The following is a 24,628-nucleotide window of genomic DNA, read 5'->3' as shown; positions in this document are numbered from 1 at the left end:
GAATTTGATCACATACGTTTCTTTCACTTTTTACCTTCATAATGTACAATCCTGGCAACAAAATAAAACATATCTGAATTGAAATCCTAGGTTATCACTCCATGTGCTGTTTGTTTCAGGTGTGCAGAAAAATAAGGAGGAGATCGTAGCTGAGATGGTGAAGCTGGTGAGAGACACCATCGGACCAGTGGCCGCCTTCAAGAAAGTGCTCTTTGTCCGAGGATTGCCGAAGACGCGCTCTGGAAAGATCCCTCGCTCCTCGTTAGCCAACCTGGTCAACGGCAAGCCGTACAAGGTATGACAACCCTCAAAGAAATATTCTGTGCTTTATTCTCCATCACTAATAGTTTTGAAAGTGAATTAGAGTAGGAGAAAAAAACTGAGGGGACCTTTTAATGGTTCATCTTTCTTTTCTTGTTTTCGTGAGTTTCACAGCTGCTCAGGGGACAGCAGTTTATTCTAATCATTCCGAATTTGAGTAATGATGGTGCATTAGCAGGTGCTGAACTCATTAAGTAGAGCTGAGGGCTCGTTTGGGATTTTTCCTCATACAGTAGTTACCATCTCAGTTTTTGCTGATAAGGTGCTCAAGAGAGAAGTGGATGACACTAAGAAATGAGTTCTTAATATAGTAGTTTCTTTGGCAACAACTGAAAGGCCTAAATGAAGGACTGTAGGACTTTTGCACATTACAATCATAATTTGACCATTATTGTAATTTCTAATCATTAAATTAACCAACAGATCACTCCAACAATCGAGGACCCAGAAGTGTTCAAAGATATCGAGAGTCAGTTAGAAAAATTGCTGAAACCTCGCGGAGCCTGAACTCATCTTTTAATGTACTGTAAGTTTTACCATCTAACCTTTAGATAAATGTGCCAAATCCATGAAGAACTTGAAACCGTACTGCCTCAGGTTTTCATAATTAACAAGTAGAGACACTATGGCAACTGTTTGTACAGAATACAAATTATAATAAACTCACTGACAGTAGTTTTTCTTTTATTGACAATGAAAATTTGCTTGCTCACCACTTAGTTTTGACAAAGTACAAGAAGTAATAAATAAAAAAGAATGGACACAAAATAAAATGATTCATCGTTCGTGCAAATTGAAGATGTAAAAACAAATCAAAAGCGTGAGACTTTTTGTTCTGAGTGGTCCATCAGAGATAACTAAAAGACAGAAGACAGGGCCGTACAATAGGTTGCCCTGAGAACTCCGACAGAAACAAAGAGTCAACAGTTACACCGATGTAAGTCACAGCAAGCAACAGTCATTAAATGTCACCTCACTTCATCAACATGGTCATATACACTCTACGCACACTATGAGCTAAAGCAGTCTGTCTTTCAGTTATTTCCTATGTTAACGTAATGTCTGAGGGGGGGGGGGGGGGGGGGGGAGAAGGCCAGAGTGTGTTAATGTATCGCCCAACAAAACATACAGTACAACAAGTGACAGGTTCTATGAATGACGTCTTTTGTTCTCTGAGATGAAGTTTTGTGCAACTTCGGAGCTCTTGTTTTGTCCTTGGCTACTAAAAGTCTGTTGAGTTGATGCGGTTGTATCAAAGTGCTTGTCATGTTCTCTTAAAATGCTCCTTTTTATGACAGCAAGTGCATAAAAAGCAGAGTGAAGTGTTGTTGGTGTCAGAAATGGGGCTCAGAGTGGTTTTTGTGCACCACTAGAGGGCAGGTTTTCACATCCATCCTCTCAATGTTTCATCATCATCAGCAGCACAATGAAAAAATAAAACCATATGTACAAAATGATCTAAGAGGGCGGGGTAATATGAACACATTTAAAAGAGCAGCATATATTAATCTATGGTCCACTAAATGAGGTGGCAGGGACGTTTTTTTGCACAAACTCTGAATATCTTTTTTATACATAGATGTGTGTATATATATATTTAAAAAATGGCATATTTATTTACAGATAACCTACACATCTCCTGTAGAAGAAATACACAGTACGTTATGCTTCGACAAGTTACTGTACATGTAAAAGGTAGAAACGGTGACAACGGAGCAGCCTGCGGGACAGTTTAGCACCGGCATCTGGTGCCCACGTTATAGGGAGGGGGGGGGGGGGGGCGGGGGGGGCGGGGAGGGGGGGCAGAGGAGGGGAGGGGGGGGGGGGAAGCAGAGAGGGGAGCAGGGCTTCTTGGCAGTGCGTGTCGTCAGAGAGTTTGTTCCTCGGCATGTTGGCCCGTCCAGCAGCTCCACTGGTTCACCTCCGATCAAAACTGTACCTGAGGGGGGGGGGGAGAGTGTGGAGTTTTCAACGAGGCACTGGTGAGTTGGTGTGATTAAAAAAGAAAATCCTAAATTATACCATTTGAAATCTGTATTATGTCAATTAAGTGTCATGTTGTTGTAGCTCATTATGGCTTATATAGCTTAGAAGGTAACTTCGATGGTAGATTGTAAATTAAAGTAAGATATTAAAATGCTACTATATTTTTTGAGCAGTATGGAATGTGAGTTTTGACTCATTTCTGTATGAAATACTATACTTTTGAATGTCATTTCAGTTTTTTTTTTAACAAACTATACTATGACGTTTATTTACTTTAAAATAATTTTTCTAGACATAATTTGGGGATTTTTTCCACATACTATGCTAGAACTTTATTATTAAATATTATACATTATCTTTTATGACAAACGATACAATGATTAGTTTATTAAACATTTTATGACTTTCAATTATTTGTTTCAACATACAGTACTACTATTACTAATTTAATACGACTTGTGACTTTGGAAGCAAACAGTGTGTGTTAAGTAACCTCTGAAGGAACTGTGATTTTCTAAACTTTTAAGTAAATACTGTATGAATGTTTTGCAAACAATCTTAAAAAGTGTATGAAATGAAGGAAGTGAGGAAATCATACTAGAATATTTTTTTAGGGGCCTCTATTCAAATGTTGCACTGAACAATATAAATATTTCCAGGCTGACTGGTAACAATTCCTGTGTGCAGAAAGAAGAATCAGTTTTTGTTTTCTACGCACGTGTTCTCTACCAGAACTACGCCCTTTGCTCTCACTAATCTTTGCACTATATTGTCTTTTATTTGCTGTGTGGGAGTAGTTAAGCTGATGAAATCCTTAGAAACAGCCTGCAGGGTGCTTCAAGGAATGAGCAAATTCTCCAGGAACTAAACAAAATAATGGTCATGAATATGTAACTCACACAAACTCTCCCTGCCTGTGCTTTCACATTTGATCTCTACCCTTAGCTGTTGTGTTATTTATTGTCCTAACACTCCTGTCTTGTACAATAACCCTGCAGTCAAAGCACTATATCATTATTATACGATGATACTAAAAAGTTGTGTTGTTGAGATGGGAGCTAAGCTAACCCAGCTAGGACCTGAGGCCAGGTACCCACTACCCAGCATGCTCCTGGCTGGAGTTTGGGAGGTCACTTCTTCAGAGAGATTTCTCCATTGCGGCATTCTGGATCAAGAGGGAGGAGCACAGGGCTCCAGTGCCCCCCACTGAGGCGGGCTCTAATGGTGATTGACAACGTTGCCATGGAGTCAGGCTTTCCTGTTATTCTGCCCAGGGAATTCCCCATTGTTTTTTGATAGCGTCTACGTCTGTTATTTTTCATGGAAGTGTATCATATTTTTTTATGGGACTCTATATCTTATGACACTTCTGGAATACTATCTTGCTATTCCATCAGTAGCTTTCTACATGTTGTCATTGTTAACATGCTTGTTGGGTGGCTAAACTTTAAAAAAGCTATTCTTTACCTAATTTACACTTATCATCTCTATTGACTGCTCACTTTAGAGTCAAATGAGCCAGTGAATGAGGGGGGAGGCAGGTGTTGAACATAGCTTCTGTTCCCTTTTGCATCAGCTTGTCACTACAGATGCAGAGAGACAGCAGAGTCAGATAGTGCAGCAAATTAAAGCAAATACCTGCGTGAGATGTCACATTTCCACTGCACCTGGCAGTACAAAGTAAACCATTACAAATGAATCTAGGGCAAGCTCCCTTTGTAATGTGGAAAGTCTGGATAAATCTCACAGGGCCTATTTTTAGAAGTGTGAACTCATAACCTTTGTTAACGAGTCTCTGTGTAAGGTACTGAAGGAACGGCATGGATTTGAAGCAGATTTCTAAAGCTTGGGCCGTGACTGACTCATCTTTTTTGGACAGGCATCAGAAAAGGACCGCTGCTAGCCGAGCTGCTAGCCGAGCTGCTATCACCTCATCACGGCTCCCTGGCAAAATCACTGCACCAGCGTCAATGAGACAAACACTTATCTTTGGGAAACAATTGGCCTTCTTCTCTTTCATCTAGTACTTCTGAGGAGAGCATTTAACAGAGCGAGAGTCTGTGTTGTGTTACATACAGCGTACAGTTTAGGGGCCTCTCTTCCTCCTCTCAGCAGGAGTAGGTTCTCACCGTGGAGGTGTCCATCCGCTGCACCGTGGCCGATCCCACTGTGGGGGGGGGGGGGGGGGGGGGGGACACCAGAGAGAAAGGGCTTTGAGTCTACATGTTAGAGCATACTCTTTATACAGTGGTAGTGCAGGAATGAGTTGTAAAACTGGGATTGAGTCAGCATTTGACCACTTCTGGAATCCCTTGCCTCAAATTCAACATTTTTGGAATGTGAATTTGGTTAGATGTCTTAAGTAAGATCTGTGGTGAACACAAGCTTAAATACATCAGTAAATAACTCACCCGTGAATGTCAACGCCTCCATGTGTCATGGCGGTTGCTACTGTTACAAGTGGCTAAATGAAACTAAACCTCATCACGTTGAACATTAGCCGCCTTTAGCTTAGCATAGTGTGATGTAGTTGGTTTATAGCCTAATGATAGCTTATAAAGTGGTGTTAATTTGGGCAGTTTATCCTGATGATCAACATGTGTAAGCATCATAAGCGTGTGTTTGCCACAGATCTTATTTTTTGAAAGATTCGGAAATTAAATTAACGATTGAAATGTTTTCATACGTCATCACTGCACCACTCTAAAGATTGAGAGAGGAGGAAACATTCCTCCACTAGACCACCACCCTCAAAGGCACCTTTCTCACACATTGAGACCACTTGTTGTATCGCCCTCAGAGGAGGAGGCCCTGTATCACGCACTCAAAGAAAGGGGGTCTTCATTTTGAGTGGATAACAGCAGCAACAAGACTTTGAGTGTTTTGTGGACGTCACAGACCGGGGAGCACAGAGATAGAGACTGGGGGACAGGGGGGGCGGGGGGGGGACAGGGAGGCTGTTTCAGTGTCAGCGGGGACACAGTGTTAGAGGAGAACACTGTCCGGAATCAGCAGGAGGATTTCCAGTCAGGTATCACAACTCTGGTGGCATCATTTGTAAAGAGACTTTCTAAATTGCTCCTGTGGGGATTGTCCACAGTATTGAGTATGTAAGTCGCTTTGGATAAAAGCGTCTAACAAGTAACATGTAATGTAATTCACCGGTCATCTCTTTATAGCATCATTTCCAGGTCATTATAACTTGGATCTTTACTTTAACAATGTGGTTAAAGGCTCCAAAACAAGTGAGTAAGAAGACATTAAGTTGATAGTATTTTATCTTCTATTAGTCGTTTTTTTTCCATTTAACTAACTAAACCTTGAACTTCAGTTTTTATACTGTGACCTAGGAATGCGGAGACATTGCCTGAAAGAAGTTGGAAGTCAGACTTTCATACAGTATAGGTTTATAAAAAAAGAAAGAAGTATTAGTTCGTAAGAGAGAAAAAAAAGCAACTGTTTTATTTGAACTGTCTGTTGTAAACATCCTTCACCAGGAAGCTTTGCCATAACTGTTATTATGGTTTTAATATAGTTTAGGTGCACTTCAATTAAATGTACCTTTAAATGCAGTGGCGTATGAAATCTGGTCTGTAGTTAAAAACCTGTGTGATTCTGTTTCCTGCAGTGCTGCTGTGTTCTCAACAATTACTTGAATACAAAGTACTGTAATAAAAAAATAAAAACTGAAATGAAGGCAGAAACGAAGTTGTGCTTAATTGGAATCATCCTGTAATGAAGCCCATTCAGCCAGTGTCCTCTTTTAACAGAGGGATGACAAACTGTCGGTCTGAGTTCCTGATGGTAACCTCCTGATCCAGGCGCTGTTACATAGCACCGCTCAGCCGCCTTGTGTTCTGCTGCTCAGTCACTGCAAGGGTTACACTAGCAGGTTAATTCATAACTTAACAACCAGGGTGACTAAACAACTATTTTGCTTCTTTGCAAAACAACACCTGTGGAGTTGGATATCGGAGATTCAAGATTAGTAGAGAGAGAGAGAGAAGGGGTAAAAGAAACAGCCGGACAGAGGTTGGTAGATGTGAAGAGGAGGGAGATTATGTAAAATAAAACGACACGCAGGGCCAACAAGCCCGGGACCCTCAGAGGGGCGAAGCTGACCTTGAAACCAATCCAAATACATGTCGTCAGGGCTGTCATCCAGCGCCTCATACAGGACTGCAGAGCAGCCAATCGGAGAGACAAGAGACACAGTCAGACTCCGCCTTCAGGGGTGGAGCAACAGGTGGAGAAACCTGCTCTGTAGCTGCCTCTGAAGCCACATTTAGTGCATTACTGAAATCTGATAGGGTAATGTGAGGTGAGGAGGCGGGCTCTTACCCTCGTGGGGTAACCTCCGGGGGTGACCAGCCGAGGCGGTGAGGCGGAATCCAGCAGGGAGGGTCTCCGCCGAGCCGGGCATCATACTTATACCGTGAACGTCCCGGGGGGGGAACTGCCGCCTCCACGACGGGCCGCGGAAGTCTTTGTCGTCACACTGAAGGACAGATATCAATCATTTAAGATTTTACATCCAAACAGTAAAACATATAAATCAATAGTTCATAAATCATGTAGGGATGCACTTCACTTTCATATTTTTCTCATTTAAAGTGATGATCACGACCTAAACTTTAAGGAAGTCATTACTCTATGTTCATGTTATTATCATTTAACTGCAATTTGTACGGTGCTATAATCACTTTAATGTGGAAAATACTTTTTTTGATAAATGTCCCAACTTATATTATTTTAAGGTCACGGTACTTAAAGGTGGGGTAGGTAAGTTTGAGAAACCGGCTTGAGATACACTTTTTGTTATATTCCATGGAATGCTCTTAACATCCCGATAGCAATGATGAATATCTTAAGTGCTTTGAAAAAAAATCCATTAAAAAATGTCATCTGTGGAAGCCGTAGCGCTGTAAAAAGTACGACCAATCATTTTAGCCGGCCCGGCTAAAATAACTGGATGGCCTACCTGCCTGCCTTCCATCTGTGCACAAACTTATCTCGTGCCCTCATTGGTCATGTGCGCGTTCGTGTGTGTTGGAGGAGGGGCTCTGTAAGGAAGTGGCAGATTTTTTCCGGCTGTGTATTTTCAAATTCTAGCGCACTCAAGCTGGTTTCTCCAAAATTACCTACCCCACCTTTAAATGCCATCTATGTCACTTGAAATTGAAATTACTGCTTCAAATTTTAGCCATGGTTGTGTACTTATTTGTCTTTATTTTTATTATTTCATGTAAAAACCTGCTATTCAACTTTTGCTGTAACACTGTACATTTCCCTGCTGTGGGACTAATAAAGGATTTCTGATTCTGATTACATAAGGGGTAAGATGACACATGGTCCCATCTTACAGGACTTATAAAATATAATAAACCATAAATAAAATAAATTATATAAAATAAATCTGAAATAATAATAATAATACAAAAATATATATTTTTTTATTAAAGAAATTCTAACAAGGACATCAAGGGCAACAGCATTGAAATCAAAACATTCTTCTTGTGTGTTAGTTGGCCAATTTTGGAATACTTGGATCACAAGTACAGGGGAAGATCAAAATTGCCTACCCATTTTCAATTTAAACCAAATAAAAATTACTTAAAACAAGTGTAGTGGCTTGGAATGTAGAAAAAAGAAACCTTGAAAGCCCTCTAAACATAAATAGCTATATCATAATCACATAATCTATCGATGATCGGAGACATTTAAGTATGTAGTTTATGCTTTCAGTGTGCTAACAATAGCACAGTGTCCTTTAACTGGCCAGGTTTACAGACACAGAGAGACCATAATTAATGAGCTTTGAGATGTATCTTTGATGTGACGCTGAGCCAATTTATGGATTGTAATTGCTGCAAATGTTCTGAATGACTAATAAGGTTTGAGAGTCATGAGCTCACCTCGTCCAGTCTCCTGTCGGTGCCCAGCGCCAGCATGTTGTTGTACTCTCGCTCCAGAATCTGACGTGCCTGTGGGAAAAAAAACACACCACATTCTAAGACTGGATATTTTTAGCAGAGTGGTGACAGAGGCAGCTGACACATTACGGTATTTCCATTTATATCAATTTTTCGAGAGTATCGACGAGATAAGTCGTGAAAATTCACACGGCAGAGTGACAGTTGGCAAATCTGCAGGATAGCAACACACCTCTGCTCTGGACTGAAGCTGCTGACAGACCATTTACTGCCCACATTCAGAGCCTTTAAATCTGGATTGATGATGCCAGAAAAATATGTGTTTATTTTTTTAATAATCAGTGTGAAAAAGCTATGAAGTGAGAATTGCTCACAGTAGGCGTTGGACAAGATGAGATATAAATAACACTTAAACATACCAGAATTACTTTCCTTCAGATTTAAGATTTAAAGGACAACATATTTGAATTGTGTCACAGATGTTTCAAGTGAAAATAAAACTATCTTAAATAGGGAAATCATAATGTCACCCTTCACAAATAGAGTATGTTTCTGTTATTTAATTTAAATTTTAACTCTTGCAATGCCTTGTTTACATACTGTTGTAACAAAAACAAAAAATAGGAATAATCTGTTCTTTCTTACATAATACATTCCTGTGTTTTTTAAACCATGCATTATCTTTTAATTTCTCTACCATGTCATTACCAAGTCCTTCATGAGGGTATTGACCACCACCACTTAATCGTGAGAGTTTTTCTTGCTGACAGACATCAGATTTTCGCATTCATTTGAGTCTTGAGTGTATCTGGAGTACCTGAGTGTTTTGGTTGGGGATCTGGAGCAGCAGAGCCAGGCTGCTGTAGTCGAAGTTGTCGTCCAGGGCGACCAGAGCTCCGTGCACTCCGCTCTCCAGCAGGATGTTGGCGTAGTCCCTCAGACCGATGCTCTGCACCCATCGGATCACCCGCTCATTGCTCCACACCAGCACGTCTGTACACACACACACACACACACACACACACACACACACACACACACACACACACACACACACCACACACACACACACACCACACACACACACACACACCACACACACACACACACACACACACACACACACACACACACACACACACACACACACACACACACACACACACACACACACACACACACACACACACACACACACACACACACACACACACACACACACACACACACACACACACACACACACACACAGTCAGCACTTCATCTCTTTCTGTTTCAGTTGGAGCATCTCCTTCGTGATGATGATTGGTTTTTATTTTGGGTTCACTTGCCTCTCATTTCGTGCTGGCTGTACTCCCTGCGTCTCTCAAGTTCCTTCCTATCATAGTTGAGCTTTTTTAGACCCATGATTCCATACTGTAAACTTGTTCTGGTGGCAGAAAATCACACAAAACACACGCTCAAGATGAAATAAAATGTTTTTCTGTTTGGGAACACACACACAAAGGATTGTCAGCGGCTCTATGCTGTTGAGAGTAATTTAACTTGTATTTATGAGAACTAAGATGTTTGTTTTTTCCAGTTCCATTGAAAAAAACGTCTAATACAGCAGAAAAAAGCACAACACATCAGTGTTCATTTAAGGAATTCAACTAAGGGTATTAATAACAAACAAAACCAAAAATAACAGTAGAAAATATGTAAAACAATACTAATCCTAGTGGTCAATCAGGAATTAAGGTGTGTAGAACTTGGTCAAATTGTTGGGCTTTCTACGAGACCTATGCTTGATTCTCTCGGCTGTACCTGTGGAAGCTGTCCACCATTTTGAGGTGCACCCTCAGGTCTTTCTTGGTGAGGTGGTCCAGCATGCGGGCGTCCACCAGGCACTCCATGAAGTAGCTGCGGTACTGAGGTAGTCCGAGACTGGGCAGCCACTCGTTCCCTATCCACTCATGGTTCATGTCACCATAGGCTAGAGTCTAACGGGAAGGACAGATCAGCACACTCAAACAGATCTTAATTTACTGGATAAATTAACAAAGCTGTAAGATTCAATCTGTTATAAACAATGGACAGATTTAAGTTCCCCTTACCTGTGCCCAGCTCCCCTCTTCAGAGCTTGACTTCTGATTGAAACAAGGAAAATAAAAAGTTTTAATCAAGTACAAATTCTGTACCGGCACACCTCTCAAGTGAACTGGGTTATTTTAAAATGAAAGAATAACCCAGTTCATGATAAATAAACAGAAATATGGGACACATACACGATTTATATCTAGATTTGTTTTTGTGACCCCAAAGTTCATTGTGGTTGTTGTGCTTCTACATATAAGAGCAACTCAGATTAAAGATCAAACTTTCTTCTTACACACCTCTGCTACATTTTCACAAACCTTGACTAACAGCAAGGTGCTTTCAAGACATGATAAAAGGATTGTGGGAGTCACTGCTGAGCAACTACACATCTAAACATCTAGATGGAATTGGTCTCCAGGGGGACTTTTTCTACCCTCAGATGTAGCATGGTCACAGTTTTATTTAAGTTTGGAAATATAGTAGGTTACAAATGTTTCAAAACTCTCTCCCAAAAAATGGTTTAAGACTAACTTTTAGGTCCTGAAGCGATAAGGAAGTAAAAGCACATCAGTTGTGATGTATAAAGCAGTATAATATAGTATTAAGAGCCATTTGTCGAGTCCTGTGAAATTGACACCATTCAGTATTACTGATCAAAATGAATTACCCTTATCTTATAACACATAATGACACATCTACCGCATTGCCACAAATACTCAACACAGCTTAAATCAGTCGGACAATAATGTAGAAATTCAACTGCACATTAGACGTCTAGTTTTGATTTATTTATGCATTATTTTTCTTGGATACAAATGGCACATTTTACCTCCCTGATGTGCAGACATGTAGAAGCTAAACGCAATAAGCTGACTGATGATTCATTTCCTTTTTGAATGGAGATGAACTGAGTCAGACTCCAGCACATTGGCTCACACCTTCACTGAGCCATCATCAACAATAAAAGGAACACAAATAAAGTACTTTGTAAATCATTGACAGGCTCCTTTGAATAAATCCAGTTTAAATGAGTGTTGGCAAGAGGTTAACAGATTGGGAAAGGGGTTAAATGACACATGCCTTCTCCGTTAGTTAGCACCCAGGTGAATCCCTCAGAACACAATCCAGACTAACAGAGAAAGTAAGGGTGGCAGTGAAGGACACAAAGCAGACTGACCGTTTTGGAGGGGGCGGCCATGGTCTCCATCTCCTCATGGGTGACCCACACATTGCCTGAGGCCTGCAGGGGGCGGGGCCCGAGAGACAGAGCAGCAGCAGGGGGGGTAGCAGAGGTCCGGCAGGGGGGGCAAGCAGTGTTAAAGAAGAAGAGCAGCACCACTGTAAGCCAACAGTGTTATCAGATCAGATCATGAACTGGCCCCAAACCCGCCAGGGGTCAAAGGGCAAATGAAGAGGACAAGAATACAACACAGCACAGCACAGCACGTCCTGGTTAACAGCAAACAGTACATTCACAGATAACAGACGGGGGCCATGCACAACAAGGAAGACCACGTAAATTAGTACAATTCACACCAACACACACATATAAACCCTATTATACTCATCCCTCTCAAGTTTTATTCTAATAAAGGGTTGGTTCACTCGAATTACAGAAAATACACTTATCCAGTTTATATAAGTTTTAATTTAGGGTTATAGAATGATTTGAATATCTAAAAGTGCTCAAGAAGTCACATGAATAAAAAAAAAGTTGGCTACTGTACATCTAGGTATCACCCCATAAATTAACCTGTTACACAGAAACATTAGATTAACCTATGGATTAACCTTCAGCCGCCCTTTTCTCATTTTAATGCCATTGAACACAACTTTTGATCAGAATAACAGCAAAAGGTGAGCATATCTCGCTTTTTTTCAACGTCATATGTCAAACGCGTCACATTACGTCACATGGGGGAGAAACTTTCTCGGACTCCTTCTCTGCCCAATCCGCGGTAGTAGTTTGTAGTTGGTTTGAGCGGTTGTGATTTAGTGAGCTGGTATTTCTTCGGTAATTTTACATTGCATTTCACCATTTTTAATCATGGTGAGCTCTGTCAGGACATCGAGTCCACAGTTTCCCTAACAGGAAAAGGACCGGAGCTAGCTTTCGTTCCTGGGTGCGTTGTGCGAGGTGCATCCACCTCCCTGCAGCACATACTCTCCACAGCTGAGGCCTATCAAACAAAACGATTATCAGGAAACCGTATTACATCTCTCTCCCCCCCTTCGCTGCTCTCTCTCTCTCCCCCATTTGTTCCTCTCTCTCTCCCCCCCTTCGCTCCTCTCTCTCTCCCCTCCGGTACACAGCACCGTAAGACGTAGTGTGGAGTTGCATTAGGTAACGCGAGATACGGCTGATACTTGCGCATTAGTTTCTGTTATGGATCAGTATCAACAGTCCTGCCACTATATTATCAATACTCCTTTAGTTATAGCCTGATATATGATAGCTAACTTTACAATGTTGTGATGTGACCGACGTTAGCTAACATTAACTGTAGCTAACGCCGGTCACTCACCAAGCTGCCCAGTTCTCCACTGGTTCTCCTCACACCACAGCTCAATTTCTCTCCGATGGCCGTTATTTCTTCTAATCCTTGGCTGCTCCTGGTCTCTTGGCCGCCTAGCAGGCTCATAATTATAAGTTTGTGGTCCGTCATATGCATACGAATATACATTTTCAACCTCTTCTGTGTCAAAACTAGCATTGTGAACCATGTTTATTAATACGTTAGACCGGCCGCTCTCCCTGATGTGACGTCACACGCGGGTGGTCTTTTTTTATGCGGAAGTAAAAATGTCTTACAAAAACGATGCCAGATTTCACGTAGTGTATATTTATGTATATGTTTTTGAAAATCTAGTGTATACATCATTTTCCTACACATTTATTCACTGGGGTGTCTAACCTGCAAGTTGCTCTTTAAGTGAGTATGACACATTCATAGTTTATTACATTTTAAGAAGCCCTGAGACACAGTTTTGTGAGAAAAAAAAGCCCGTTAAGCCCAGTAGCCCCCGGGGCTATGGGGCTTAACAGGAACACATCATAGGGTAGAGACAAACATGTTTTGCCAGTTTGCTTCACAACATTTATTCATTTTGGATTGAAAAAAAGAGATGTGGGCCAGTAAATGCCCCAAAACATGTATATTTAGTTTTGTTATTACAGCGTACAATGTCTTAAATACACATATTTATTAATCAATTATGTTCCCCTTATTTCCTGATATGTTTTCCCTAATTACTTAAGCAATCTAACTGGGCCTTATGTTAGAACATTTTTTGTACATAACATGCAGTTAGTTTAATTGGGGACTATTTCTTCAGTAGAAAACAGTTGACAGTGGCTCCCATTTTATTGAATTGGAGGAAGATATACGAAACACTAAAAGAATCTGAGATGATGTTTTTTTGTGATTTGTGTGAACCAACCCTTTATTCTGTGCAGTCACAGTCAGGCACTGATCCTCTGCATGTTTGAGGGGGATCCAGTTGTAATAGCATAAGTAAAGTGACCAATTCTTTCCCCTCCATCAACTTCCTGCTGGGCATACACGTCACAGCATATTTACAGGGTCAATTAACCCCCTCTTTAGAGTGTTGGGGGTGTAACAGGACGGTCACAGTAGGGGGGTTTGTGATTGGACGCGTGGTGTTGCATGCTCCGTAATGAAAGTTTCATGAGGTGTGGAAGTGGAGCTAAGTGGTATATGAGAGGGTGAGGAAGAGGGGGCAGTATAAAAGAGTATAGCTTGTATTTATTTCCCAACAGGAGAAGACAAAGAGTGCAGGAGCTCATAAGTTACAGCATGCATAGAGTGTTGTGTAGAGACTAAACACACACACTTTAATGAATACTATCAGCTGGGTTTATACAGCAGTGCACAACCTGTCATGTCCTTATGATGCATGGTGTGAGTACCCTCAGTAGAGAGTGCATTAGTCCTTGCTCTGCAGTGTAAACAGTCACTATCATATCATAAGGAGCAGCATCTTCCTTAGAGACCGCATGCAATTACCATGACAACAGGGAGCTATGGAAGCGACTGTGGTGTAGAAATACTGGAGTTAAATCACAGCACACTGTTACACAAACAGGGCCGTCGCTGACTCCCACTGTAATATTCATTTGTTTTTCACAAAGACTATATAATTTAAAATGCACCGGGTGTAATGACAACGGCTCTGTTTGCTAATCATTTGTCGCGCGCCAACGCACATGTCACTCATGTCTGGAGGCATTGTGCATGTTAGCAGAAAGGACTATTAGTCATACAAACATTTGTCAGAGCTGATCTGGAGGCAGAGATGATGTTATTTATTTTTAAACAAGGCTAAATGTGATTATTTGCTGAGAAATTGATGGTTCTGTTCAATATGAAGCTGGACCGAGAAGCCCGTTAGGTTAGCTTAGCATTAAGGCTGGAAACAGCGTAACAGCTTATCTGGCTCTGTCCGAATGTTACAATATCTACTGACCAGCACCTCTAAAGATCACTAATTTAGACATTAATAACCAAGTGTAAAACCAAACTAATTTGTTTTAATATATTCTATGTCATATGACCCAGTGACTCTAAATCAATATAGCATTATATTACTACACGCCTCTTATTGGATTTTTTGGAAGCTTGCATGTATTGTGACATCACGACTCAAAATCAATGCACCATTGTATCATTTTAGTAGGGTACACATCTATGTTATTGTTATTTAATGCTACATCTATTTTATATGAATATTTTAAAAGAAAATTCAGCGGTTTTATAGAAAAGTCTTGCCTTTTTTCAAAATGTTTCACATCATGTGAACCTATGACCCGGAATGAATGCAGTATTATTTTATGGAAAAGTAGCACAAAACTATATACATTTGATTTGAGTTCCATTCTATTTTAAATTGATATTTTAAAGAAAATTCTGCCAAAGGGACTTGTTTTCTTTCAACAGCTTCTCTGTCATTTCAAACCAATGCATAATGTAACTTTTACACTGGATAAGTAGGACACATCTAACTTTATTGGATTTAAGTGCTTTTAATATTTTCTATAATTATTTATTTAGTAAATTCTGAAGTGTCTTGGATGTGAGATGACATCCTCCTCCTGATCAGCTCCGTCTACAAACAATTATTGTACAACTAATATTCCAGTCTGCGTCCATGTCTCCATGTTTTCTGTCCAACTCACGGTTCTGGAGGTGGGCGGGGCCGAGGGGCTGGTGAGGGAGACCATCTCCTGGATGGCCAGGCGCAGCTTGAGGCGGTGCAGCGGGTTACTGATCCCGATCTCCCTCTGGATCTCCGTGTCAGACAGCGCCGACATGATGGCTCCGCTCTTCACGTTGGCTCGACACGCCGCCACGTACCAGGCCGGCATCCCCAACCACAGCTTTACTCCGAGAGAGAGAGGAGATGGAGGATGAGTTTGACGCATTGAGTTTATCCATCTTAAATATCTTCAACATGATAAATATTCATCTTATTTACTGTGCCCTGGAACTATTCGATTTGAATTGACCAACATATGAATCAATGTAGCAAATATAGTTCCTCATAGTCAACATGCAGTTTGCAGGATTTTCCATATATGTTATGTATCATTAAGATAAGATAAGAGGTATTTGATCCCCATTTGGGAAATGTTTGCGTTGCAGCAGCATAAAAACAACAAAACAAGGCATTGCACATAAGTAAAGAGTAGAAATTAACAATACTAGAATTTAAACATCTCAATATAGAACTAAAGCAGCATTCTAAAGTAGAAAATATACAAATCTATAAACTCAATAAAAAGCACATCTTCTTTTTTAACAGTGGCACAATATTTGTATTTTTGGCTAATTATAAGCCCCACTAATCCAATTTAACTCCATCAATAACTGCAACATTAGGGATTGGTGGAGTCATCAATGGACTGCTGGCTGTAAATCATCCACTGAACATCAGGGGGCAGTGAAGTTTCTATAAATTCTCTTTTGGACTATGATAGATCAAGGCAAAAGCTACAGTGTAGTTTAGGGAATTAAAATCTGAAATTCCAGGCTCTTCCAACAATGCAAAGTAAATATATATAATACATAAAACAAAAGAAATAGTGCAAGAAGAAACAGAAATAGAAACTAAAGAGGGCAAGAGAATGTTGAAAGTGACCACTGTGCAAGACAATGCAGAAATAAGTAAACTATACACAAACAAAATAAAAACTGATTATAAAATTAAAATCTAATCAGTGGAATGAAATCAAGTCAAGCTTGAGAGTAAGAAAAGTAAACATTTTGCTTCTTTACATGCCCCTTTAGTATATTGCAGTTAAGTATATTTGCAATGGTTTATCACATTAAAGATCAACCAACCCAAAAAAAGTTTATTTGCATTTAGAAATCTTACCTCCAGCCAGGCTACAACTGTGGGACCGTCCCATTGGGCGAAAGGTAAACCCTTTCTCCTGGCCTCCTCCAATAGCTCGTGTCTGGGGGCGGGGACAGAGGAGTGCTTATATGAAGGCATGTACTTTTACATAATAATAAACACACATATTAGATACAACTTCAACTCTCACTCCAGCACACACTGCTTTCACAAATCCCTGCAGTCACAGAATTGTGCGTGTGTGTGTGTGTGTGTGTATATAATACATGAGAGGAGAGTACTCAAACATTTCATCTCCTAGTCCAGCCTGTACACTAAGACTGTTGAAAAGGGCAACTCTTTATCATTCATTTCTGTGCTTCCTGGGCAGACAGGCACACAACTGTAGCTACACACACACTCACTCACACACACACACATGCGTTGTATTACTGAACATATTCACTGACTGCATTTATTTCCAAAATCCTGATGTTAACCTTGTCCCTGTCATACACTACATCTTAAAAAAACTGCTAGTAGTAAATGTGCACAAGGGTAGTTTTGTTTTGTTTTGAATGAAGCAACTAATCTATTTAATAGATTGTAATTATAATAGCTAGAGTTAAGGTCATAAGCAAAATTACAAGTGATTGTTTTTGCTGTGAATAGCACTGCCACATTGTTACTTTTAGGCACTTCTTTCCTCACCACTGCTATTAGGGTAATTAAATATTGAAAATGTGTAATGATTTAAATAAAGTCACACATTTAATGGATTTGACATCCTTGGCAAAATAACAGTTTTAATGTTCTCTGAGTGCAAATACAACCGACTCATACAGCTGTAAGGCACAGTGCTACAGTGAATCTTTTTCAAGTAACTTTTCTCTGCATTGTCTGGTATTGTTTAGCAGGTGTTGAAAGTGTAACCTTAGAGGGCTGAGCTGCGTTTTGTTTTCCCTCACTTGGCGCTGCAGACTCAGATTGATGTAAATTGCAATGTATCGACAAAAAGCATTGAATAGATGCTCTTGGTCTGCCATGCACAGAGAGACAGATTTGTATTGTGCTCAATCCTCCCACACTCTGCCAGACACTGAGGACTTATAAACAAAAAATGCCTGACAAGCATGGGACCAGGAAACACACTCATACTCACACCCACACACCAAAAAACGAAATCTTATTGTATTTAGTGAACACATTTCATAACAACATCTCTTCAACACATTCCCTGAGCGTGTTGTTGAAGAATGGAAAGAGTGGACTCAGTAATAACCATGATACATGTAGCACTCTGAGCGTTGAAGGCCTCAGTACAGTGAAAGGGCTCTTAAACACAGCATACATGTCATACAGAGGAAATGTGTTGGTCCAAAACACAACCAGGTACATTCACTGTCTTATCTATGCAGCACATGGGGAGATAGCTCATGTTTTATGTTCAGGTCAGGTCTAATGCATGGAGAAATACATCCACTGAACATAGCTGGGGAAAGGGAAGTAAGGAAACAGTTATGACAAATCATACAAACAAAATTTGACATTCCCATAACCAGATATTACAGCTGGTTATTTCACACGGATAGATAGAGACACATATACAGGAGAGGAAGACATTCCGGGTGTAAAAATTGCACCACAGTTTAAGCGGCGGCACATTCTCTGTCCAGCCATGGATGCAGCTGCCATTGAACTGTAAAAAGGGGGGAAGAAACGTCTTCAGATGGTAAACAAAAAAAAGGAAAAGAAAGAACGCAATGGCGTCGTTAACAGCCATGAAGGATAGATAGATACACAGATAGAAAAGAGACGTCAGCTTTGGCACTGGTCTTTTCGGGAGATGGCAGACAGACAGGAAGAGATGGCAGACAGGGCAAAATGGCTGAGACAATGTTTCATATCCAGGAGGTCAGTTATACATCCTCACAACTTACCCGCTTTGTTAGAGTCAGAGGATGATGAGAGGGAGAGGAGGGGTAAGAGAAGAGAGAATCAGAGAGCAAAGAAGGGAGAGAAAGAGGGAGAGCGACGGGGAGACAAAAGTACACACATGTTAATGAGTCAATAGGCATCGAAAGATACGGCTCTACACAAAATCACGTGCGCTCACACACCCACACACACACGTAGATCTCACAATGGAGGACATTTGTTTACAGGAGCATCTGTAGACCGGTTAAACATTTAAAAAAAAAGTCGTCTTCTACAATGCAGTCCTGACCACATCTCGTGCAGCAGAGGAAATGAGAAAATGCACTGAAACACAGCAAGACCCCCTCCACGGCCTTACATTCAGATGCTCAGATACATTCAGGTCACCTCTTTGAAGATAAATAAGAGTAGAAAACACACAATGAGAAACCACAGCGGTATTGATCGATCAAGATGCTGAAATGGAAGTATTGTGCAGGCAGCTCAATGGCATGCAGTGTGGAGGAGGCGCCAAGATGCAAGGTGGTGGTGCGGCCTTAATCCCGGAAACACTGCTATGGAGAGGTCAGTGCCGTGGAGGAAAAACAACACATTTGTCAACGTACAACACACGATACTCTCTATTGACTACATGGGAGGCAAAGTTAATCGTCATGACAACTCAATGTGCACTTCGAGCAAATGACATTCATCATTTGGCACAGGGGCATGGCAAATGCGCACACACACATACACACACTCCTGCTGAAAGATTTGCAAAAGGGGTTTCCTCCTTCTCCTGCAGGGCAGACCACGCCTGATGTGTGAGTGTAATCTATGGGCGAGGCTTCTATAGCTCCCAAAGTATCTGTGTGAGATTAATAGTGTTTTCAGCCTGGATCAATAGTCTGATATGGCGTCTGAATACAGCGAGGCCGATCCGTGCTCCTGGAGTCTGATCCGGCTCCTGCTTTCTATCGATCCTCCCTCAGAGGGGGTGATGTTATTGCATAGCTGTGTTTTCAGAGAGAGAAAGCTGGAGGTAAACACAGGACGAGAGGGAGATAGCCTCTGTCTGTGTCAAAGGTCACATCGGACACAAAGCTTCTCTTAAATGTGACCATGAACTTAATATTTGTAGCTGTGTATCTGAAGACTCTGCTGAGGGACCAGTGTGTGTTTGCTTTGAGGAATAGTGATGTGGTTCTGAGGACAAAGCTTACTTCTTTTTTAACCTGCGGTCCTTCTCAGCCTGAGTGCCCAGCTTCCCCACGCCTATCTCCTGGCCCGAGTCTGGGTCCATCATGGTGGCTGAGAGAAGAGGAGAAACACCGGATATCAGTTAATACTAACTGAAACCTATACTATATAATATGCATTTTTTTTTTAATTATATTTGCCTATGATTACAATAATAAGTTATAGTTTTCCCTCAATTTCTTATCAGGTTTTGATACATTTTGGCAGGTTTCAACAAGTTAAATTAAAGATCTTTTTAAGAACATATAGAATAAAATTAAGCAGCTATTTGTATTTTGCGGTCAGTATGAATGCAAGTCCTGAATCATTGACACATTTAAAAATGTCAATAGTTTTATATTGTATATCAGCAATCAATCTATTAGTGTTAGCCAGATTTATTGGGTAAATTAAGAAAAACGTTATTTGAACTAAGCAAAATTAATTTAAAAATCCCAGGACTCTCTTGATTTCGATGAGTAAAGCATTGATTTTTAGAACTATTAAATAGTTTTTCAAACAAGTATGTAGGATTGTATATGTGATGGATGACCTAATGTTACTGCACTACATTATTTTATTTCATTCCGTAAAAAAAACACAATTTTTATACCACATGGCAATTTGTTGTATGATTAATCTGCAGCGATCCTTATTGTTAAAGCATGACTCAGCGCCCACCTTGTGGATCTACCATGACATGTCTGTGTGCCATATGTCCCATCCTGCCCTTCTCCTTCTTGCCAAAGAGCCGTCCGATGGAGGATTTGATGCCCTTCTTCTTTGGCTGCTTGCTCAGGGAGTCTTGGCTGCTGCCGACGCTGCCGCCCTCCGCCTCCAGAGAGGACCCCATCCTGACACACACACACACACACACACACACACACACACACACACACACACACACACACACACACACACACACACACACACACACACACACACACACACACACACACACACACACACACACACACACACACACACACACACACACACACACACACACACACACACACACACGAACATGGGTAAAGCTTTTTATACAATTCAGAGTCAGATTATTTCTCAAAGGTCAACAGCTTTAGATCATCATTAATACCCTTGTGAAAAAATATTTTATTTTTGAATAATTATGAGAATAGAGAGTTATTAATAGCGGGTTTACCAAAGTTTACATACCTTTGAATATAATTAATTCCTCTTCAAGAATCATCACCTTACTTACCATTTCTTTTTTGCAGTATTTGCCACTTTCCCCGACTTTGCTTTTCTAAGCCTATTTATCCACGCTCTTACTGAAGACTCATCTAATACAGTTGCTACTGCCTGTGCTTCATGTTTGAAAAAGTACCCAGATTATTTCTAGTAGACGTTAAAATGATGCCTCCCAAAATTCCAGCTACTTCTGAATAACACATCTTAATTCCCATCCATATATCAACCTTACAATTGACAAGAAAGACTATTATTAGCAACCGAGATAGAGATACAATCAGATAAAACCTCTCTTAATCAGTTGGTAAATTAAATAAATAGTTATGAAATTAGCAGTAAGAAGTCTAAACATGAATTAATGCCAGACTCCGACAACAGCATTACAAAAATGGATGTTTGTACAGCTGACGCCTACCCTCGTGAGTCGTTGTGCGAGGAGGCTGGCAGTGTGTGTGTCATTCTGACGGTGCGGGGCGTGGTGGGGGGGGACGTCTCACACTTGATGGTGGCCTTGTCCTCGTGGCCGTCCTCGTCCACCGCTGCTATCTGAGGGACGAAGAGGAAGAACGGGGCGTTAGACGTGACCCTCGGTTTGTGAATCACCCATTTATCTAAGGTGTTGTCACAGCGATCATATTATTAAACAGTGAGTTGATACTGTGTGTACCTTTCTCCTGTGCTTCCTCAGGTCACTGGGCTGTTGGGCAGAGAAAAGAAAACACAACATTTATTATTTAAAGAAGGGACAAAAATCACTTTCATGTTGATAATAAAAGACCGTTGAATCATTTATATAACATCATACACATTAAGATGCTCTTGAGCCGTTGTCCAAAACCACAGCATCAACTCTGGATAAAGCACACACTTCTTTTGTTCTGGTGGATTATGGGAACATATATTAATATTTAGTTAGGTAATGGACACATCTGGAGTGTGAACATATCATTTTCTATTCTTAGAGGAACTGCAAGAAACGTAATTTGACTATCGAGTTGCATTATACATAAGCTGCTATGGACATATGGTAGCGTTTGCACAAGGAAGTGAGATACACATTATAGAAAACACATACTGTAACTCCACTTACTTACAAAAGTGGTATGATCTCTAAAAATACATCTGTAATCCCTGAAAGAACTCTTAGCATATCCTCAAACTCAAATCAACACCACTGTGTGATGTGAGGAAAGCAAATCCCTTAAGGACTTAAATCACAGCACTACAAATAAGAGTCAGACATGTTTTGTAATTGGGTTCCTCACAAGGTCATTTTTCAAACTAGCGGTTGCTCTTGTAATAATATAGTTGATTTTTTATGGATTTTTTTTTGCAACAAAACTGGAGGCTTCTGGATGCTGGACCTGATATCTTACAATACTGGAGGCTTACTGTAAGGCTCGCCAAGATAAACAGAAGATGAAAAATACAAGCAAATACAAACTCTTCTCGCTTCTGCATATTTACCTGCTTTGCTCATAAACATATTCACCTCTAGTCAAAACATGTCTAGACTCCAAAAAACTAAAACAAGGGCACCACCTAAAGATTAAGATGTTTTAATCTGCCTGGCGTTACCTACGGCTAACTTAAATGAAGGACATTCTAATATCAAAATATGTATACAATCGAACATTTGAATGTATGTATCAGAGGTGGGACCAAGTCATTGTTTTGCAAGTCCGAGTCAAGTCTCAAGTCTTTGCGCTCAAGTCCAAGTCAAGTCTCAGCGCTCAAGTCCAAGTCAAGTCTCAAGTCAGGATGGGCAAGTTCAAGTCAAGTCCAAGTCCTAAACTTTGACAAAACGAGTCTTAAACAAGTCCTTATGTGCTTTTCAACAAATGTAATGACATCGATCAACAGAATAATACTTAATAATCAAACTGCTCTTTATTAGTCACATTAATAATTTAATAATCCATTCTCTCTCTGCTGGTAAAGTAACGTGTTTTTCTTCTATTGTAAGAGGGATAAGTAAGGTAAGGCTACCGTGACGGTTTGATTCAGAAGGAGTTTAATGGATAAGATCCCTGATGTTGAGGTGACCAGAATGTTTATTTCCACTGTGTACAGCATGTTATAAGGGACCCACAATCTATCTTTATGCCAGGGATAATGTGCAGCGAGGCGTCTCTATGGGGAAAAGAACACCTGAATCTAGATCCCTCTGCAGGTGGTACTTTAACTATATTTTGATGATAATACTTTTGTACTTTTACTTGAGTAACATTTTGAATGCAGGACTTTTTATAGTATTCCTACACTCAGGTACTTTTACTCAAGTACAAGATCTGAACTTCTCCCACCTCTGACAATACATCCTGAGTGGTTACCAAAACAAAACCTGCTCTGAAGGTTATTTTCATTTTACAAATCCTGCACTCAGCTTTGCTTTCTCCAATATCATTGAAATGCAGCCAGATGCTGCTTCTTTTTTCGGTTTTTGCTCATTTCTTGACTTTTTCCGACGCGCTTGCATTTAAATCCGGCTCCCCGTCTCCCCGTCGCTCTGTGTAGCTGGCCTGTACCACTACACCTGCTGTCTTTGGAGCGTCTGCCCCCCACCCTTCTTTCACATAATGGTATGATCCTAGTGTGTCCTCGCATATGATTGGCCGCATGGTGGCTCAGCAAAATAAAGTCCCGCCCCTGCCTGCATGGATTCTCAGCAAGAGTTGCAGCGGCTGAAGATTCTGCTCTCCCCGACGGGAGTCTGCTCTTCTAGCGGCATCTCGCGATCGGCGTGTTTGAGACCCCTGAATTAAATTATCAAGTCACCTCAAGTCAGAAGGCTCAAGTCCAAGTCAAGTCCCGAGTCATTGGTGTTCAAGTCCAAGTCAAGTCGCAAGTGTTTTGTGATTTTGTCAAGTCGAGTCCAAAGTCATCAAATTGGTGACTCGAGTCCAAGTCATGTGACTCGAGTCCACACCTCTGGTATGTATACACTTTCAAAATGGGAATCAGTTCAAAAAATGACAGTTGTGATATCTCAAACACCTTTTCTCTGTATGAGTTTGACCCAATTCATGTAATAATGTGTTTTACTTACAAAATAAATACAAATGGCTGAATAACGCTTCAACTAATAGTTAAAGAAAAGGTTATTCTATTGTTGTATCCTATTGTAACATCCAAGAAAATGCTGATTTGGTTTGGATTAAATTAGATCAGATTAGATGAGTATACTTTATAAGAAGTAACACGTTTTGACAGTTTAAACACAAATAGAATGAGTAATATGCTAGTCAATCTGTTCCTGAACCTTCAGGTCATGGACAGGTGAGTCCTGTGGTGATGGACAGGTGATCTACATTTAGTATAGCAGCTCACCAGTGTCATGACCCCCATGCGCTCCATGTCCCGTGCGGGGCTTCGAGGGTCCAGCTTGGGGGTGGAGTGTCCGCTGGGCGGGGAGGAGGAGGCGAGGGAGGAGGCGGTGGCTGAGGCGGTGATGGAGGCTCCGTGGTGGTGCATGCGAGCCAGGTTCAGGCCCTCCAGGCTGACACTCGCCACCCGGTTTTCAATCTCCTCCGCCCGCAGCTCCGTCGACTCCTTCTCCTCCTGGATCAGCCTTCCAA

The 24,628-nt window shown here is 40.9% G+C and overlaps 2 protein-coding genes across 3 annotated transcripts in view; one reads left to right on the top strand and one right to left on the bottom strand.

Moving 5' to 3' along the window:
• Positions 1-1,399, top strand: part of acss3 (acyl-CoA synthetase short chain family member 3) — a 39,247-nt gene extending 37,848 nt beyond the window's left edge. For both annotated transcript variants that reach the window (XM_034133514.1, XM_034133515.1), the window contains 2 exons: positions 120-295; positions 745-1,399. In XM_034133514.1, the coding sequence (XP_033989405.1) occupies positions 120-295; positions 745-828 (260 nt within the window). In that variant the 3' untranslated portion in view covers positions 829-1,399. The remainder of the gene's footprint in view (positions 1-119; positions 296-744) is intronic.
• Positions 1,400-2,158: 759 nt separating this feature from the next.
• Positions 2,159-24,628, bottom strand: part of ppfia2 (PTPRF interacting protein alpha 2) — a 158,487-nt gene continuing 136,017 nt past the window's right edge. The window contains exons 16-33 of the mRNA XM_034133513.1: positions 24,381-24,621; positions 21,718-21,747; positions 21,466-21,596; positions 20,514-20,686; positions 19,817-19,904; positions 18,617-18,619; positions 16,716-16,797; positions 15,517-15,717; positions 11,497-11,559; positions 10,337-10,369; positions 10,047-10,222; positions 9,572-9,669; positions 9,058-9,233; positions 8,223-8,291; positions 6,649-6,805; positions 6,430-6,486; positions 4,384-4,474; positions 2,159-2,260 (exon numbers count right to left, since the gene is read on the bottom strand). Coding sequence (XP_033989404.1) covers positions 4,416-4,474; positions 6,430-6,486; positions 6,649-6,805; positions 8,223-8,291; positions 9,058-9,233; positions 9,572-9,669; positions 10,047-10,222; positions 10,337-10,369; positions 11,497-11,559; positions 15,517-15,717; positions 16,716-16,797; positions 18,617-18,619; positions 19,817-19,904; positions 20,514-20,686; positions 21,466-21,596; positions 21,718-21,747; positions 24,381-24,621 — 1,837 coding nt within the window. The 3' untranslated portion in view covers positions 2,159-2,260; positions 4,384-4,415. The remainder of the gene's footprint in view (positions 2,261-4,383; positions 4,475-6,429; positions 6,487-6,648; positions 6,806-8,222; positions 8,292-9,057; positions 9,234-9,571; positions 9,670-10,046; positions 10,223-10,336; positions 10,370-11,496; positions 11,560-15,516; positions 15,718-16,715; positions 16,798-18,616; positions 18,620-19,816; positions 19,905-20,513; positions 20,687-21,465; positions 21,597-21,717; positions 21,748-24,380; positions 24,622-24,628) is intronic.

This window comes from Trematomus bernacchii, unplaced genomic scaffold (assembly GCF_902827165.1).
Source record: "Trematomus bernacchii unplaced genomic scaffold, fTreBer1.1, whole genome shotgun sequence".
In the NCBI taxonomy this organism is placed as follows: Eukaryota; Metazoa; Chordata; class Actinopteri; order Perciformes; family Nototheniidae; genus Trematomus; species Trematomus bernacchii.
The sequence above is the reverse complement of the archived record's forward strand: the minus strand, read 5'-3'. Positions and strand labels throughout refer to the sequence as shown.